At 41.8% G+C, this 20,598-nt stretch overlaps 1 protein-coding gene across 2 annotated transcripts in view; it reads left to right on the top strand.

The window, feature by feature from the left end:
- Positions 1-20,598, top strand: part of KIF16B (kinesin family member 16B) — a 327,221-nt gene that overhangs the window by 129,772 nt on the left and 176,851 nt on the right. For both annotated transcript variants that reach the window (XM_044289350.1, XM_044289349.1), the window contains exons 13-15: positions 11,142-11,261; positions 17,748-17,799; positions 19,681-19,818. In XM_044289350.1, coding sequence (XP_044145285.1) covers positions 11,142-11,261; positions 17,748-17,799; positions 19,681-19,818 — 310 coding nt within the window. The remainder of the gene's footprint in view (positions 1-11,141; positions 11,262-17,747; positions 17,800-19,680; positions 19,819-20,598) is intronic.

The raw sequence follows: 20,598 nt of genomic DNA, 5'->3' as shown, positions 1-20,598 counted from the left end.
TATTTTTTTCACTTTTTTTTTTCCGGTATTTTAAATGCACTAATACATTCCTATGGAAAATTAATGCCGGATCCGGCATTCAGACAAGTCGTCTTCAGTTTTTTTTTTGACGGAGATAAAACTGTAGCATGCTACAGTTTTCTCTTTTGCCAGATCATTCAAAATGACTGAACGGAAGACATCCTTATGCATCCTGAACGGATTACTCTCCATTCAGAATGCATGGGGATATGCCTGATCAGTTATTTTCCGGCATTGAGCCCTTTTGACAGAACTCAGTGCCGGAAAAGAAAACGGTACCTATCTGTTGTGAAAAAGGAAATTTTGGTCTAGAACACAATTTTCTTGTAAAATACCCAAGTATTAAAAATTCTTTGAAACGCCTGTTGAGTGAAGTGCTCGCTACACCCCTTAAAAATTCCTTCGGTGGTGTAGTTTACAAAATGTGGTCACTTTTTTTGGGTTTTCACTGTGAGGATACCTCGGTTCTCTTCAAATGCATCATGGTGCCCAAAGACCATTCCAGCTAAGTCTGCCCTCCAAAAATTATATGGCGCTCCTTTCCTTCTGTGCCCTGCCATGTGCCCATACAGCGGTATACAACCACATATGGGGTGTTTCTGTAAATTGCAGAATCAGGGTAATAAATATTGAGGTTTGTTTTGTTGTTAACCCTTTGTGTTCTAGGAAAAAAATAAAAATAATGGAAAATCTGTAAGAAAAGTAACATTTTGAAATTTCACCTCTATTTTGCTTTAATTCCTAAGGAATACCTAAAGGGTTAACAATATTTCTAAAACCATTTTTTTTTTTTTTTTTCAAAAGCTTCATTTGTAAAAGCAGGGGTACATAATAAAGTATGGATAGAGGAGGATGATGACAGACCTCCTGTAAATAAGTAAATTAACTAACAAGTTAACAGTGGTATGATACATAATAGATCACAAAATAATAATAAGTCATTGCTTCATAATGCAAATGGTACTGGTATTTTCAGGATAGAGCCCATTTTGCAGGAGAGAGTCACCTCTGTTCCACGTTTCAAAAGGCTAATCAGGTATCAGAATGGTGTATTAATTAATTGGAAATGTGTAGAATGGGCATAGAACGGTGTAGGGGCTCTAAGGGTACTATCAACTCCTAAACCCTCTGAGTGAACTTCCAAGCGAGCCATGTGGTATTAAACTTAAGGATAGATCTCCTTTCCCAGTGGGAGATTTCCTCAAGTCTGTATATCTGGTCGACTCTAGAGAACCAATGTTCAATAAAAGGGGTATCCGGCGACAGCCAATGGTGAGGAATTAAAAATCTAGCCGCATTAATTAGTTGTCTAAAGAGGCCACCGTTTGGAATCCTGCAGGCTGTAGGATATAGGTTTAGCAGAGCAATCTCAGGCTGAGGTGAAAGAGAGGACTCGCAGATTTGATTGCATAGATCAAAAATCTGCTTCCACCAGTCTTTTAGAGGAGGACAATCTCTAAACCCAGTTTTGAATAGCTTGAGGGGTTTCGTTTCTAAAATGGGGTCATTTATAGGTTGGTTCTATTATGTAAGCCCCACAAAGTGACTTAAGAACTGAACTGGTCCTTAAAAAAGCTGACTTTGGAAACCTAGGAAAATATAAAATTACATTACCAAAATGATGCTAACATAAAGTAGACAATATGGGTTTTGTTAATTAATATTTTATGAGGTATCACTATCTGTCTTAAAAGCAGAGATTCAAATTTTGAAAACGGTGAATTTTTAAAAAAATGTTCATTTAACTTTTGGATTTTTTTTTAATAAATAAAGGTAAAACACAAATTTACCATTAACATAAAGTACAATGTGTGACGAGAAAACAATCTCTAAATGGCTTGGCTAAGTAAAAGCGTTCCAAAGTTATTACCACGTAAAGTGACACATGTCAGATAAGCAAAATTAGGCCTGGTCAGGAAGGGGGTAAATGGCCTGGTCTGGAAGTGGTTAAAAATGGATCCCATACGGTGAATGCCGTAAAGAAATAAAAAATCAGTTTTCACCTCCACCAAAATTTTTTATAAAAAGTCATATACGGTACACCCCAAAATTTTAATTTTTTCCACTACATCCTATGCTTTATTAGTACAACTTGTACCGCAAAAAAAGTCCACGTATGGCTATGTAAATGGAACAATGAAAAAGTTATGGCTCAGGAAAGGCAGGGAGTGAAAAACAAGAGTGCCTGATAATGAAGCGGATAAACGGGACAGGATTTCTATGGCAGATCAGCAATATCTAGTGCAACCCGTGAAAATCATCCAAATCCTATACAAGAATCTATTCTTACTTTTTCCTACAGCATGTGATTGGGGGTTCATGAAAATTCAGAACGAATACAAAAGTATGCAACAAATCTGCCACATCTGAATGTAATCCTATACGCATATAGCAAAGAAGGCAAAAGCACAGCGCAGCAAGAGCCGCTTCCCAACATCTGTTGCTTGCTTTAGCAAAGTGTAACACAAAAAAATACCAAATCTTGCAAATATTGCAGCAGGGAAAAGTGTTATGTGTAATGATATGCCGGGGGGCATGTATAAGTTTTGCTTCAGATTTTTCTGCAAATTCCTTATAGATTTCATCCTATACATTGCGTGAAGTCCGTGATGACACCTGCAGCATAAATTCACATGCTGAGGATTCAAAATTTGCAATGCAGTTCAATTTCCTCTGCAAAGTTTTTCTGCAGCTTGCTGATTCTGTAACTTTTTTTCCGCCTGCCATTCCACAGTGGTCAACCTGCAGCATAACCGCCACATGTGAGCATAAACGTTGTGGAATTTCTTTACGGACATTGCACATCTGGCATTTGGTGAGATTTTGGGTAAAGTACAGCAGTGGAACAATTCCCTGAATCTCGACTACGGATCCATATTGTGAGCTACGAAATTTAATGCAGAATCAGCTGCATTTGGAGAACTCCCAATTCAGACGTGTACTTTCCACCTTTTACTTCCAACCTGCTTTATCACAAATAAGGCTACTTTCACACCTGCGTTAGGTGGGGATCCGTCTGGTATCTGCACAGACGGATCCGCACCTATAATGAAAACGCTTGTATCCGTTCAGAACGGATCCGTTTGCATTACCATGAACAAAAAAATAAATAAATAAAAAATTATATATATTTTTTTGTTCATGATAATGCAAACGGATCCATTTTTACTTGCACTGAAAGTCAATGGGAGGCGGATCTGTTTTCAATTGCACCATATTGTGTCAGTGAAAACGGATCCGTCCCCATAGACTTACATTGTAAGTCAGGACGGATCCGTTTGGCTCTACTGCAAGCAGCGTTTTGGTGTCCGCCTCCAGAGCGGAATGGAGACTGAACGGAGGCAAACTGATGCATTCTGAACGGATCCTTATCTATTTAGAATGCATTGGGGCTAAACTGATCCGTTTTGGGCCGCTTGTGAGAGCCCTGAAACGGATCTCACAAGCGGACCCAGAAACGCCAGTGTGAAAGTAGCCTAAAGGGTCACTGAATTATCAATTAAAATGTTTGATCGGCGACAGATCAAAAATTTATATTGGTGGGGGGCTTAGTGCTGAGACCCCTGCCTCCTAGAATGAGGACTTCAATAGAAGTCTATGGGCCTGTCTTCATTCCATCCTCTGCAGTGACAAGTTTCTCTTGTCTCGTTCTAGGGATCGGTGGGCATCTCAGCACTCCGCGCCCCCCCGATCAAAACTTTTAATATGGCTTTGACATATCAAACGTTTTTCGAAAGCTCAGCGACCCTTTAATCAGTTTCTTTTTCCCATTTTGTATTTTCCCTTTACCAGCTTACAAAGCCCAGTGCATCGTGCCCTGGGTGTGTGGTTTAGAAGGTATTTGATGCCGGCGCAGTTGTAAGCTGAGAAATAATCTTTAATTATCTCTCAGTGGAAAGCCTCCCTTAAAATGCATTATGTACACACGCGTTTCATGCATAAGAAGCTGATCAGTTAGAACTTCCTGTCAAATACATAGGGGCACTATGGAATAGAATGCGCTTTATCTAGTATTTCATCGTAACAGAAAATATGATCTACATAGTGATTTTTTATAGGCAGTAAACATTTAGAATAAAGTTTTTTGTTCTGGAGCCACTTTATACAAAGTATAAGGAAACTAGCATTTGGGCCTGGGTGCCCTACTATACAGGGAGTGCAGAATTATTAGGCAAGTTGTATTTTTGAGGATTAATTTTATTATTGAACAACAACCATGTTCTCAATGAACCCAAAAAACTCATTAATATCAAAGCTGAATATTTTTGGAAGTAGTTTTTAGTTTGTTTTTAGTTTTAGCTATTTTAGGGGGATATCTGTGTGTGCAGGTGACTATTACTGTACATAATTATTAGGCAACTTAACAAAAAACAAATATATACCCATTTCAATTATTTATTTTTACCAGTGAAACCAATATAACATCTCAACATTCACAAATATACATTTCTGACATTCAAAAACAAAACAAAAACAAATCAGTGACCAATATAGCCACCTTTCTTTGCAAGGACACTCAAAAGCCTGCCATCCATGGATTCTGTCAGTGTTTTGATCTGTTCACCATCAACATTGCGTGCAGCAGCAACCACAGCCTCCCAGACACTGTTCAGAGAGGTGTACTGTTTTCCCTCCTTGTAAATCTCACATTTGATGATGGACCACAGGTTCTCAATGGGGTTCAGATCAGGTGAACAAGGAGGCCATGTCATTAGATTTTCTTCTTTTATACCCTTTCTTTCCAGCCACGCTGTGGAGTACTTGGACTCGTGTGATGGAGCATTGTCCTGCATGAAAATCATGTTTTTCTTACCTTGCAGACTTCTTCCTGTACCACTGCTTGAAGAAGGTGTCTTCCAGAAACTGGCAGTAGGACTGGGAGTTGAGCTTGACTCCATCCTCAACCCAAAAAGGCCCCACAAGCTCATCTTTGATGATACCAGCCCAAACCAGTACTCCACCTCCACCTTGCTGGCGTCTGAGTCGGACTGGAGCTCTCTGCCCTTTACCAATCCAGCCATCTGGCCCATCAAGACTCACTCTCATTTCATCAGTCCATAAAACCTTAGAAAAATCAGTCTTGAGATATTTCTTGGCCCAGTCTTGACGTTTCAGCTTGTGTGTCTTGTTCAGTGGTGGTCGTCTTTCAGCCTTTCTTACCTTGGCCATGTCTCTGAGTATTGCACACCTTGTGCTTTTGGGCACTCCAGTGATGTTGCAGCTCTGAAATATGGCCAAACTGGTGGCAAGTGGCATCTTGGCAGCTGCACGCTTGACTTTTCTCAGTTCATGGGCAGTTATTTTGCGCCTTGGTTTTTCCACACGCTTCTTGCGACCCTGTTGACTATTTTGAATGAAACGCTTGATTGTTCGATGATCACTCTTCAGAAGCTTTGCAATTTTAAGAGTGCTGCGTCCCTCTGCAAGATATCTCACTATTTTTGACTTTTCTGAGCCTGTCAAGTCCTTCTTTTGACCCATTTTGCCAAAGGAAAGGAAGTTGCCTAATAATTATGCACACCTGATATAGGGTGTTGATGTCATTAGACCACACCCCTTCTCATTACAGAGATGCACATCACCTAATATGCTTAATTGGTAGTAGGCTTTCGAGCCTATACAGCTTGGAGTAAGACAACATGCATAAAGAGGATGATGTGGTCAAAATACTCATTTGCCTAATAATTCTGCACGCAGTGTAGTTATGCCACTGATTTTACTGCGGTTATAAAAAAACTAGAGATATGAATGGGAGTGCCACCGTGCAGGTAAAAACTGTCAAAGAGCCTAAAAGGTATGGCCCACTATGACCATATTTGATCACTGGGGGTCCTATTTCAATGGAACAATAGTCACTTGCATCTCTCTTCAGAGACTGATTGAGATAGCCAAACATTGTTCTTGGATTTTTCCATTAGTCCCATGGAGAATGATTGGAGGGCAGTCTTCATGTATTAGCGTCACTCCATTTAAGCAGGGGACTCTAAACCCCCGTCCTTCTGAGTGGTTGAGGTCTCGGAGGTGGAACACCCAGCAAATAAACAATAAAAGGTGGGCCATCCTTTCCAAGTGAAAGAGCTCAACTGCTGTTAACCCCTTCTTTTATTATCATCACTGGAGGTCCTAGGGACATGCCATCACGTCTTGTGGTGGAAAGATCAGTTAAAGGCTGAATTCAGGCGTGCAATTTTTTATTTAGTTTTTTTCGAGCCAAAGTAAGCAGTGGATGCAAACGGAAGGGGAAGTGTAAAGAAAAGTGTAATATTTCCCTCGCTTGTACCCTGCTTTTCAAGAAAACTCTTAGGCCTCTTTCACACGTGCATTGCGGGAAAATGTGCGGGTGCGTTGCGGGAACATGTGCGATTTTTCTGCGCGAGTGCAAAACTTTGTAATGCGTTTTGCACTCGCGTGAGAAAAATTGCGCATGTTTGGTACCCAAACCCAAACTTCTTCACAGAAGTTCGGGCTTGGGACCGGTGTTCTGTAGATTGTATTATTTTCCCTTATAACATGGTTATAAGGGAAAATAATAGCATTCTGAATACAGAATGCATAGTACAATAGCGCTGGAGGGGTTAAAAAAAAAATATAAAAAATAATTTAACTCTCCTTAATCCACTTGATCGCGCAGCCGGCATCTCCTTCAGTCTTCATCTTAGCTGTGTGCAGCAACAGGACCTGTGGTGACGTCACTCCGGTCATCACATGGTCCATCACATGATCAGAGTGACGTCACCACAAGTCCTGTTACTGCATACAGCTAAGATGAAGACAGAAGGAGATGCCGACTGCGCGATCAAGTGGATTAAGTTGAGTTAAATTTTTTTATATTTTTTTTAACCCCTCCAGCGCTATTTTACTATGCATTCTGTATTCAGAATGCTATCATTTCCCTTATAACCATGTTATAAGGGAAAATAATAATGATCGTCTCCTAGCAACCGTGCGTGAAAATCGCACGGCATCCGCACTTGTTTGCGGATGCTTGCGATTTTCACGCAAACCCCATTCACGTCTATGGGGCCTGCGTTACGTGAAAAATGCAGAATATAGAGCATGCTGCGATTTTCACGCAACGCACAAGTGATGCGTGAAAATCACCGCTCGTGTGAACAGCCCCATAGAAATAATTGGGTCGGGATTCAGTGCGGGCGCAATGCGTTCAACTTACGCATTGCATCCGAGCGGAATACTCGCCCGTGTGAAAGGGGCCTTACAGTTTCTAGGTACATTTTAAAGTAAAAGCTTGACAAAGCCAAATTTGAGCAAAAACCTCAAATATTACACCACCACTTAGATTAAAAGGGTTGTTCAGTGGATAATTTATTGTTAATAAAAAACAAACAAAAACTGGCCATAAAAAAAAAACTAAAGTTGAGATACTCCGCTCAATGATTTCATGCCATGCCCCTTCCCTGGGTCCCTGGTGGCCTCTACTGCCTGATCCTTCTCAGCACACAGAAGACCTGACAGCCAATCACCGGCCAAAGCGCTGATCCACCCAGTGATTGGCTGAGCAGTCATTTCCGCTGTGTCCAGAGGGGCCAGGAAGTAGAAACCAGAGGGGACTTGGAAAGTATTGAAATGGGAGTGTTGGTGCATCAGTGGAGATTGGGGTATTTCTCTTTTTTATTGCATTCTGACCCTTTTAAATTTTTTTAACACAATCCCTTTAGTTAATTTTGTATCATCTGTGCTGTCAATTCTATTCAGATAAATATCCAGAATTCAAACATAACAAACTTAGGCTACTTTCACACTCACGTTTGGTGCGGATCCGTCATGGATCTGCACAAACGCGTCCATTCAGATAATACAACCGCATGCATCCGTTCAGAACAGATCCGTTTTATATTTTTATTTTTTATATAAATCTTTATTATTTTGATATTACAACATCAAAAATGTCAAAATTTTTCTATTTTTACATTAGAAACATTGCAATTATACAACCATATTATCTTTAACACAGCCAAAATGGATCGGTCTTGAACACCATTGGAAGTCAATGGGGGACAAATCCGTTTTCTATTGTGCCAGATTGTGTCATGGAAAACGGATCCGTCCCCATTGACTTACATTGTTTGGGTCAGTTTCGTCAGATGGACACCAAAACGCTGCAAGCAGTGTTTTGGTGTCGCCTCCAAAGCGGAATGGAGCCGGAACGGAGCTAAACTGATTCACTCTGACCGCATCCTTTTCCATTCAGAATGCATTAAGGGCAAAACTGATTGTTTTTGAACCTGAACAGATCTCACAAATGGAAACCAAAATGCCAAAAGTAGCCTAACCAAAAGTAAGTCTCTCGGCTGGTGCATAGTATATTGATCTTTTCTCCAAGAAGAAAACTGTGATTAGTTTTACTTTTCTTTCCTTCTTAAGACATTGAGAATGCTTTTAAAACCTGATGTGACAATGCTTCCCTGAAAAATCTATCATGCCCAATCATGTGGATAATGCAATATCTCCTGTGCTTGGCAGGGTGAATCGTGGAGGTGTTAACTGTTCAGCATCACCCTGCCGCTGCCACATCGGAGTGGAGCCGCCTGTTTTTATTTTTATTGTATTTTATTTTTGTTTTATTTCGTCATAGTGTACAAAAATATTCACTGAAAAAAAGATATATTTCTGTAAGCTCTGAATCATCATAATCTGCAGTGGGATACTTACAAGTGAACATTGCATTGTCTGGATATATGAGTTTCTTCAGGAACAAAATGACAAATTTCATTGCTTCGTGGAGCACAGATATAGTGGAAGTAATCGATCCAGAGGGGCCACTGAGAAGCTCAGTGTGACAGGCCAAACAGTGATTAATAGACAGCTTTCAGGGGTTTCTCTATTCCCAATATCCTTTCCTCCTACCAGCTGGATGCTCTAGATTTTTATTTGACAAAGTTACTTTATACAGAAACCATCTAGGTGGTACGAATACTACACTTCTCGACTTGCAGTAACTCCTGTGTAATATGTAAAAAAAAAAAAAAAGATAAAAATACAACATTATTTTTAGGGTAGTGATAACTGTACAAATGACAATACAATGCATGTGCTATCTGTAACAAATGCAGAGTTTTGTATTAATATTTTATTCCTAAAAAAAAAAAAAATCACCTCTCACTATACGTCCATGAGTGTATGTCTGGGAAAACTGGGTTAGACTAAAGAGTTGTGGATTTTGTGGCATTCGAGCTTCCACTGGAGATGCCATCCAGCTATCTAGTATTCTGTATTAATAAACTACCTTTTTTTTTTTTTAAATACAGTTTTTTTCCATCTCCCCAATTAAATGGTGTCATTAAAAAAACCTGTCCTGCAAACTAAGCCCTCATATGATTATGTGAACGAAAAATGTTATGGCTTTTGGACGGTGGGTTGGAAAAAACTAACAAATAAATTTGGCCTAGTCCAAAATGAGTTGATGAAGATTTCAAAACAGCTGAAAACATGGCTGCCTTTTTCCAGGAACAGTGACACACCTGTCCACCGAATGTGCGAGGTGTTGAAGCTTTGCTTTATCGAAGTGACTAGGCCGGAGTTGCAGATACCAGTCTAAACATGTGGACAGGTGTGGTGCTGTTTCTGGAAGAACGTAGCCATATTTTTCAAATCTTGTACAATTTTTGACTGATCCCAGTTGCCGCTGGAAAAGGGTATGGAGCATGATGTGCATGATTGGGCTACCTTTTGCCTCACTGCTCATAAACAAATGTTAGGAGTTTGAACCAATTTATTGAGGTCTGGAGATTTGTGGTGTAACAGCGGACCTTCCTCACTTTATCAAACGTTATGTGGAGTCTACTTTTCCATTAAAGGAATTTTTTGGGTTTTTAATATTGATGGCATATCCTTGTTGGGGGACTGACTTCTGGCATTTCCTCCGATCAGATGTTTGAAGAGGTTGTGGTGCTCTAGTGAGCACCTCCTAGGCCAGTGGCATCACATTCTTCAGTCACATGGCCTAGGCACATCTTCTTCCCATTCAAGAGACTTGGGCTCAGCTGCAATACCAAGCACAGCCACTTTACTATGGACGGCACTGTGCTTGGTAAGCTGCGAGTGGGCAGTGTATTCACCAGAGCACCACGGCTTCTTCAAACAGCTGATCGGCAGGTTGACGCGATTCAGACCCCCCCCAACCAATCTGGTAATGATGACTAGTGTTGAACAAACTTCTGTCTTCAAGTTCGGCGTACAAGTTTTGGGTTATCTAAGATTTCCGTGATGGATTCTGCTACCACTGACCATAAGTTATGGTTTGTGGTTACGGAATCCATAACGGAATTCTTAGATAACCCGAACCTTGTACGCTGAACTTGAAGACAGAAGTTCGCTCATCCCTAATGATGACCTATCTTGAGGATAGGTCTTCAATATTAAAACACTGAAAACCCCTTTAATATGCATGACATTTTTGGTTCTAGTCAACTTCAAAATATCTTTACGTATTTACAGTAATTTGACTTTTCCCTCCTTTATTCAGACGCTATTATTTTTCAGCATTTTGAGCCACAGCTCAGTTCTATGGTTATATGAGCAGATACTTTGTTTAGGGGATGGCGATCTTCTGGTTTAACCAGCAAAGAAGACCGTGTCCTCTTTTCTGTTTTAAATATAAGAAATATGAAACGTGACCCTGCCTGACAAACTCTGCCTTCCACAGATATCGTCGCCATTAAAGATGCAAATGGCCCGTCCAGCAGACACATCACTGTTAACTTTCCGTCTCTTTCACTTAGAGCTGACTGCCCTGTGTTCTTTTTCTTCATAATCCCATTTTGCAAAGAGTCACAGTAGTAGAGCAGATATGTCTGTCAAGCTGACAATAGAGAACAGCTCGTTCCACGTTGATGTTTTATTAGTTTCCCTGCCCTCGTCAAGCGGCTCGGCCGCGTCTACGTTATGTGCAGGCGACGTCTTTGTGATTAGGGGGCAGACAAAACATCCATTTACAACATTTCCAAATCTCGGCTCCGTTTTTCAAGAAAACAAACATTATGTTAAAATTGAATAAGAGGCATTACCTGCTACTTTAGTCCAAATGTAATTTTCGCTTTGGTCACCCAGTGCTCCACTGTGCTCTCCCCGTGAGATTAACCTCATGTTTCATTTTAACACAGGAACAAACTCTCGCTCTCCGCAAAGAAGGGATTGGAGTCGTTTTGGATTCCGAGCTGCCACATCTCATTGGCATTGATGATGATCTTCTGAGCACCGGTATCATATTGTATCATTTGAAGGTAGGAATGGTAGCGCTTTTTCTTGCAGAGCCGTCGTCTCTTTAATCTTTTTGAATTGCGCACCAGCTGATCTCCCTTTAATCTAAATGTCAGGCCCAATAAATGTCAACCAATGAATTTTTCTTCATTTTGACTGCACAGATGCAAATGGTTGATCACAGATACCCATACAACATTGTTTTACAAAAATCCTTGAGACCAGTATTTACATGTGGATTCTTTGATGCCGGCTTCGCTTTCTGAAACGAAATAATATATAAAAAATGCATTTCTGAATTATATTGGGATTTAACCACAAATGAATTTCTAGCATATACAGAAAAGCCAACATTATGACCAAAAATGAAACTGTACATTTCCGTGGGTATCCTTACCTCTTATTTTCTAGCAATGTGATGGTAATATGAACATGAAGAGGAAATGGGACCGTTTCCGACAGTCTGTTGGGCTCTGTATGCCACCCAACAGCAAATATTTCTTAACCTACTGTCTTCTGATGGTGGGCCACCAGCTTCTGAATTTGCAGTTTCTTTTGGCATTACTGCATTAACACTGCTGCTCCTGAGGAGCACACGGAAGTGGATTCTAACATTCTTCTATATTCTCTTGTCTAGTCTACGTAGCGCTAAATGAGCACTATTTAGTGATTAGAGGAAGCAGCAATGTCCTGTGGCATACATAGCAGAGCTGCTGGTGGTGTTGGTGCTCCTGAATAATTGACCCATTGGAATGCTACTGTTATTTCTGACAGCTGTCTCTGCTCCTCCCTTCTTTCAGTGTTTAATATAGCATCGGGGAGGGGGATGAGGTTGAACACCGCAAATGTTTGCGGAAGGGAGAGAATCCATGGAATACAGGTCACAGAGGCTGCAGTCAGGAAAGAAAGCATGTACAAGGCAGTTTGTATGGAGCAGACCACAGCTTCATAGACACAGCATTTATTTCTGGGTGAGACACCCCATAGAATATGGTTGCAAACAGTATCCTCAAAATAACTGAAGCAATGAAGACAACTTTTTATTTTATTTTATTTTATTCAAGGTAATCACTAACGTACTATACAGTCAAGTCACATTATTTTGACCACTTCTACTTTCAATTTACGTGTCGTGAGTTGGCTTAATGGGTATATAACATATGTGATAGGCTGCTTGCACACATGTCCCTCGTTGCTGTCATGGGTAAAAGGGTTGATTTGTCATAGTTGAAAAAAGGGATGATTACCGTATTTGCTTTTGGGCCAAGGGTGGCAGTATTTCTGAACCTGCATAGTCTGTGAACTGTTCGTGTCTTGCTATGGTGGGAGTGCGAATGGACAAATGGCACCATTGCGAAGAAGCAATGTGTAAACTGGACCACCATGTACCAGTGATGTGAGAGTCAGCGTCGGCTATGAAGGTGCATGAGAGAGGACCGGGACGCTAGAGTGGAGCATCTTTACACCAAAATGAACCGAGGGGCTACCACACTGCTGACGGATGGTCACTGCACCTCCGCTAACAAAGTTGCATTGTCAGAAAAGGCTTTATTTTCCGTGGCAGTATTGGAATTTGACAAAAGGCAAAAGGTTGCTTTCTCTGTTGTCACATTTTCAGCTTTTATCGAATGCATGAACATTGGCATGTCAGACAAGAACAATCAGAGAGAAAACGCCCTGAAACCATTGCTGGAAGAACACAAGCTGGTGGTGGCAACATTATGGACTAGAGAATATTTTTGTGGCATTCTCTGGGCCCACTTATCCATTTGAATGTCACTCTTAACCAGTTTGGGTATGAATCCATCCCTGCAGATCACGTATACACATACATGCTGATTGTCTTCCCTGGGGCAAGACATTGCAGCTTGTCACACAGCTAGAAATGTCCGACATTGGTTGGAAGAGCATGACCAAGACTTCTAAGTACTACCTTGGCCCCCTAATTCCCCAGACTTAAACCCAATTGGGCATCTGTGGGACCACCTGTATCGTTTGGTTCGCTCTATGTATTCTCCCCCACGCCTCCTCCAGCAGCTGAAGGATGCACTGCAGTCAGCATAGCTCCAGACAACCTACCTGGACCTTATTGAGTCACTCCCAGCCCGTTTAGCCGCTGTCCGTGGTGGTCATAATAATGTGACTCAACTGTGGGAAAAAAAAAATAATTCCAAGGTTTTTATTTATTTTAAATCTCCTTGTATTTTGTTTGTGATTATGTTGTGTTCATTTTCTTTGAGGGTAGATTATAAATGTAATAATTCCAGCAGTCAGTTTCTTGTATTGCCCACACCTACAAAGCATAGCCCAGGAAGTGCTAATCCCCTGCCTAGCTATAGCATCTTCTTTCATGAAGGAGAGAGGCTAAAACGTCTATGTATAAACTGAATATTTCCCAGCAAGTAGTCTGCTACTCAATAAATCAGAAGAGCTCTAAAAATTTAAAATGGCAGATTATTGACATTTCCACACAAGTCTATAATTTATTTGGAATTGCTGCAATATATAATTTTTTACCCCAATACTTGAAATGTAAGAAGTAGAGGAAATGGAATGTATTAATATAGATGAGATTTTTTTTCCCGGCATTAAACATAACAATGTGCATCCTTATCTGAGGCTTCTTACGAGCCAGCGCATTTAGCTTGAGGTGCGATCTTAATGATCAGAACTCTCCCAGCTCTTTGTTAGTGAAGGGAGAAACTGGAAGATGCAGCTACTCAGCTATGGCAGTGTATCGCTGCAGGGGAATCAAGGGAAAAAAGCCTCATTTCGAAAATGTATGCTGAATGAGGCACTTGCCAGCAGTACTGTACATAGCTTGAGGTTGTCTATTTCAATATCACTGGTTTATTTTTACTGATTTCCTTTAAAGTTGATCTGCCATGTATTAAATGCTTTTCTCATCTCTCCAAGAGTTTTATTGAAACTCTGCAGTTCTATTTTAAAGAAATTCTATTTCTTAATATTCTCCATTCCATTGAAAACTTTTAATAGCTTCTCATAGGTTCCCTTCTATTGTAACATATCCTCACACCATATATTTTTGCTGGTCTAAAAAAAAAATATTATTTTAAGGGGGTTATTTATCAAGACCGGCGTTTTACATGCCAGTCTTAATCTCTCCCGCGCTGGCATCCTGTGCACCACAGTTATTTAGAGGCGCATCTGTGCAGGTCTGGGTGCTAAATTGTCAGAGGCAAAAATCTACACCAGGTCCTTTGTTCAGATCACCATAGATTTTAATAATAAATGTGCCAGGCCACCTACGCTGGCTCACACCACTCACTACTTTGAAAAGTGGCTAGTGGTGTCTAAAACCCCCAAAAAGTCAGATTTTGCAACTTTTTGTTGCCATATTATTTGGCGCAGAAGGGATGATAAATTTTCCCCTAAATGTTTTTAGATTGAAATATTGTGGCACAGATTATGTGATGTAATGCTCCATAATTAATATAAATAGGCTCCAGGTCCTATCTGACGTGTACGCACCTCCCCAGCTCGTGACTTGGGTGTGTCTGCAGTCCCCACTAACTCAGTCTTGCACTAGCCATCCACTCAGGCTGCAAATTAAGCATAAATCCCACCCCAAAAACAGTTCTCTCATACTCCATATACATTCTGCCACCATCCATTGTTGCAGCTGACGAGATGCCTAACCATTTGAAAACAAATTGTTTAAATGCTTTTTGAAAGGCTATAGATTCTTAGAGCATACAGATACTAAACCCAATAAAGTTTTATGCTTTAAAGGGTTTTGTCCAGCTTTGGAGCAGGCAACCCCTACAGTCCTAACCTGTGCCTCTTACAAAAAAACAACACCCACATGTCTGCTGTCCCATTGCTGCTTTGTTCTCAGTTGCTTTGTAACAGGACCAAGCCACTTTATCGTACTGCAGTGACCAGAAGTGGCCAGAATCGGAGCAGTGGCAGGACTGCGGAGAGGTTAGTGGTGTTTTTTTATGTTGAGGGGTACAAATTAGAACCTTTGGTGGTGTTGGCTCCAAGGCTGGACAGTCCTTTTTAATACAAAAATGTGCAGTAGCTGCATATTATAAAAACAGCCTAAAAAATGACATACACACAGCAAGAACTTATAAAATAAATGGTATAAAAATGGCACTATACCTGAAACTTACAAAATGTTGTCTGCTTGGTTTCCTTGAGGGTAAAATAAATAAATTGATTCACATCTAGATATTAGTTCTGGCCTCAGTGGTGTGATCCCTGCTTTTTTGTCCAGATATGTTTTATACCTCCATCTGTTGGCTTAGGTTAGGCTACTTTCACACTAGTGTTAGGTTTGCCGGAACAGCCTGCCAAATTCATACTAACGCTTGCACAATTGTGCTGCAAGAAGTCCGTCCTAGCCCCATTTACTATAATGGGGATGGGCGGGAGATGCGGCCACAGCACTGGAAACATGCCAAGAGGCGGCCGGACAAAAAAAAAAACCGCAGTATTCTCATTATGTGAATGGGGCCGGGCCGGACTTCCGGCAGCACACTTGTGCAAGTGTTAGTACGGATCCGGCAGGCTGTTCACCTGCCAGAACAGCCTGCCGGACAAACCTAACGCTAGTGTGAAAGTAGCCTTACAGAGCCACCCTTCTGGTTTGTTATCCAAATCCCATGCATGCGACTGGACAATAAATTAAGTCTGCTATGCAAATTGAATTCTCTATTGCCCCTTCATTCAGCTCATTGTATGGGATGGGACTGTTGAGCTGGGGTAAACAGATGTCCATCTGCCTATCCTGTGAAGCTTGTAAAGATCAGGCCCAAGGTTTTAAAAGTCTCACTCTCTTCAATATGGCACTGGTTCCTGCATTAAAATACCATGGACAGTTCAAAAGGGCTTTATTCTGTATGTTAATTTAACCCTGTGGATGCCAAATATGTACAGCCATGATCCTTTTCATTACACTTAGATTGAAATACTCATGGCTCAGGTTGTATGATGTAACACCCCCTAATTAATACAGTGGTGTTTGAGTTTGTGCACCTTTACAGAGTTTTCTATATTTCTACATAAATTTCACTTAAAACTACATCAGATTTTCACATCAGTCCTAAAAGCATCCAAAAATAGCCAAATCAAATGAGTCAAAAATATGTACTATATATAGAACAGGGATCTATCTATCTATCTAAATCTGATCTTCCCAACACATTTGTGGAAGTGTACTGTATCATGGCACAAACAAAGGAGATGTCTGAGGACCCGGACATACCCATAATTTCACCCAGGCAGCCCCTCTGATGTTAGCACTGGAGCATTTCATGCTCCGATGCTCTCCTTTGCCCCGAGCTGGATAGCGCAGGGCAAGGGCTCTTTTATTTACAATAACACACTGCTGGGCGGAAGCTTCTGCCCAACAGTGTGTTCGGTGACATCACCGGCTCTGATGGGCGGGCTTTAGCACTGACCTAGCCGTTTTAAAGCGTGGAAGCCTCCACCTGGCAGCCCTAAGGAGAGCCCGGTGCATCACCGGATCTCCAGAAAATGCCGCGATTTAGCGCAGGGCAAAGGAGAGCATCGGAGCATGAACTGCTCCGATGCTCAAGTCAGGGGGGCTGCCTGGGTGAAAATGGGGATATGTCCGGGTTCAGCTCTGAACCCGGACAACCCCTTTAATTTTCATCAGGCTGGAAAAGTTTACTAAACAATCTCTAAAGAGTTTGGGCTCAACCACAGTCAGACAGATTGTGTACAAATGGAGGAAATTTAAGATCATTATTACCCTCCCCAGGAGGGGTCAAGCAACAAAGATCATGCCAAGGACAAGGTGTGTAATAGCCCACGAGGTCAGTAAAGAACTGAAGGTAACCTTTAAGTGATGTAGGAAGGCGCAAGGGTCCGTCGTTAACGGAAGGTATGGGTCACCGAGGTTTCTGGCCTCGGTGAAGTAAGAGCCGGTGTTTTCAAGTGTTAGCGGCAGCTGGTGCTGGTTGACATGTTGCAATTTTAGTATGGCTGTGAGCTAATCCGGACTGGCTCTTACTGGGAGTAGCCAAAGTGCTGGGTGGGTGGCTGCTCCCCACGCTCCAGGCCAGGTCTTTACTGGTCTATATCAAACCCAGCCATCAGTCTCAGCTGGGTGTGGATTACTCCTATCTGACAATGGAGCGTTGTCAGTCCCTGTGTGTTTTGGGATCTGAAAACTTGTGCCGTGCAAAAGGGATTGGAGCCGCATGCTGATAAACAGGCCCCTAAAGCCTGCTGAGGACCACAGGTGGCGAAACTGAAAACCAGGTGAAGGTTTTTGTTCTGTGACCTTTTTAATAGTGTGAACAAACACCTAGACTGAAAAACGTCACTTTTTGTTTTTCCTTATGTGTGAATAAAACACTGAACTGCGGACAAGAATAGGCAATTCTATGGGGGTGCAGGCGGATCCACAATACACTTCGGACGTGTGAATGGACCCTTATTTTGTTGTCTTACACCATAGCCTGCCTTTGCCCTACTTTTTACTAATCTCACACAACCCCTTCTGTTTCTTTCAGGAGGGACGCACTTACGTTGGACGAGATGATGCTGAATCGGAGCAAGACATTGGTAATCTAAGTACCTGAAGTGTTAACCTATTCTGTTATTTCTGGCTTGACGGCAGTGACTCTTGTTTTACACATAGGCCAGTAATAATTAGGGCAGCTTCTATCAGCAGGGCTGAACAACTCACACACAAGTCCAAGAACTTGTTTTGTAGTTAGGAGTTTCTAATGATTTGGCCTCCAACTGTCACCATTGCTAAAAGTACAACTATATCATTTTCCCATAAATGAACACTACGGTAATAAAATAAAAACAAGATTTAGCAAAACTCCCACAAAGTAAAAAAACAAAAAAAAAACTCTTTATTTTCCTGCAAGATTTTATTTTGCCATATCCCCTGCCGTACAATGAACGTAGCCTTGGAGAAAAAGACGCAGTTTAGGTTGTATTGCCTGGAGGCGAGGCAGCTTGTTGTGACAGAAACTGTCCACTTTGAGAATCAAGCAGCGACCATTTGGTTATCTCCACCTATAACAGAGAGGGGGTTCTTTCTATTTGATGGTTTAGTGACCAGTGAAAGTCAGTGGGCAGATTTACTGTTGCTTTGCACTGTAATTATTAAATGTTTGAGACACTTTTCTAACCTTTTTACACCTCATTCTCAAGGTGGCTTGGCTTAAACAAAAAGAGGTGGGGCTTCATGGAAAGGGGAGTGGCTTAAATGTGACACAATGGGCAGAAAATGCACCTAAACGTTGACAAATTTATGTTGTAAAACTAAGCCAACAAATAGGTGGTGTGAACTTAGACCAGGCAGTTGCGGATGTGACAGATTTATCATCTAGCTTCAACCACTCTGATAAATCTGGCACAGTTTAAAGGGGTTGTACACCTTGTGGACCTTTTACAGACCCCACAACGTGCCCGGACCTGCTGTGGTGGTAATCTTATATATCTGATCTCCACCTCTGAGCTTTGGCTATGCAGATCCCGTGTCTCGCTGTGTCAGCATCTGGTTTGACCCCAGTCATTGGCTTCAGCGGTCACCAATGCGTCAAATGACTTGGTGACAAATGCATGGGTGACATCACCCCTATGTCCAGTCATTGGCTTCAGCGGTCACGTAACCTGCCATCTAACTGGATGTTGACGTTGTGGAGACCGGGGACCTTCAGAGCCAGCAGGACATCAACATAGCCCGAACCTAGCGGCAGGGATCAGGTAAGTGTGATTATCATCATAAGTCTGTCCATGGTGGCGGGTTTGTACAATGGTCTTCCCAGGGCCATCATAAAATTAAACTAGACTCAACATACAATATCGCAGAGTTAGATCCAACCAATGAAGATGGCCATTTCTCTGGTAGAACACCTGTATTGGTTTCTAGTAGTGCCTCTTTACAGTACAGTGCGGTACTACAGGTTCTGTCCTGCCCTCTGTCTGTGTCAGGATGATCCTCTCCACTGGATATTAGGTGAGGATGACTCCATTTTTTTTCTGCTACACCTGCTATACAGGACCCTGAAGAATCTTCTGTCCTAATCATAGAAAGTCATTTACAGCTTCCAGCATATATTCCTGACTGTTGTATGTAAGAACTTGCTTTATCTGTCTTACTTATCTGCTTATTTTTCTCAAATCTTCATTTTCTATTATCTTGGGCTGACATTTTGGTGCTTTGGAACCAATTACCAGTTTTCCATAGAATTATGGACTCAAGTCGTCCAGTGGTACAATGGTTTCAACATACAGTGGTCGTCCTGGAACCAATTAATATTGTAACTTGAGGGACCGCTACATTAGTAAATCTGCCTGTACTCCCAGAAAACCCCTTTAATGAATTCCCCTGAAACATCTGAAATTGCAGATCGCTAGAGCTAGTTCTGATTTGCTGGATATTTTAGAACGTCAATAACCCTGTCCAACTTTCTTTGTGGATTACAGTTCTGCATGGTCTCGATTTGGAAAGCGAACATTGTATCTTTGAAAACCTTAATGGCAGGGTGACCCTAATACCGCTGAATGGAGCCCAGTGCTCGGTGAATGGAGTACAGATCCTTGAGTCAACTCAACTGAACCAAGGTAAGGTTTAGGTTTACTCTGTGTATGCAAAAACGAGAAATTCAATTCAACCTTTATCTTTTTGGCTGTAGTTTGGCCTAAGGAATGAGAGGGTGCTATATTTTAGCTACTACCACTCTTTGCTACGCCATCCCAGGCTCCTGTCAGTCTAGTACCTGCGCCGCTGCTCCGAGTAGCAGGTCAAGTGCAGAATCTCTACTTCTGCTACTTGAGCAGTGCAGATGCTGACTGAACATGCGCACTCCCTGGTATACCCAGACATGAGTGGTGCATGCACAGTCGTCATCTGCACTGCGCAGGTAGCAGCAGCTGAGACTCTGCACTTGCGCCTCAGAGCATCTGTGCAGGCACAAGTTTGACATGGCCAAGTGAGATATCTGGCCCTGTCAATCAAAGGGGACTTGGGATTTTGCGGAGCGGAACAGCTGGCACCTAATAGAACAGTACTTTCCTTGTCCGTAATGCGGAATATTATAGGACGTGTTCTACTTTTTTGCGGAACGGAAATACGGACATACGAAAAAATTAATGCACACAGAGTATCTTCCATTTTTTTGCGGACCCATTGAAATTATTGGTTCCATATACGGTCCGTAGAAAAACCGGAACGGACACGGAAAGAAAATACGTTTGTGTGCATGAGCCCTTAGTCAGGGACTGTGAGCAAAAACCAGGTGCAGCTCTAAACACAGAACAGGTGCAGCTCTTTCCCTTAGGCCTCCTGCACACGACCGTTGTGTGCACCCGTGGCCGTTGTCCCGTTTAACGTGTTTTTCTGCG

This window comes from Bufo gargarizans, chromosome 4 (assembly GCF_014858855.1).
Source record: "Bufo gargarizans isolate SCDJY-AF-19 chromosome 4, ASM1485885v1, whole genome shotgun sequence".
NCBI classification, from domain to species: domain Eukaryota; kingdom Metazoa; phylum Chordata; class Amphibia; order Anura; family Bufonidae; genus Bufo; species Bufo gargarizans.
Note: the sequence above shows the minus strand (reverse complement) of the source record. Positions and strands in the feature narration are given on the sequence as shown.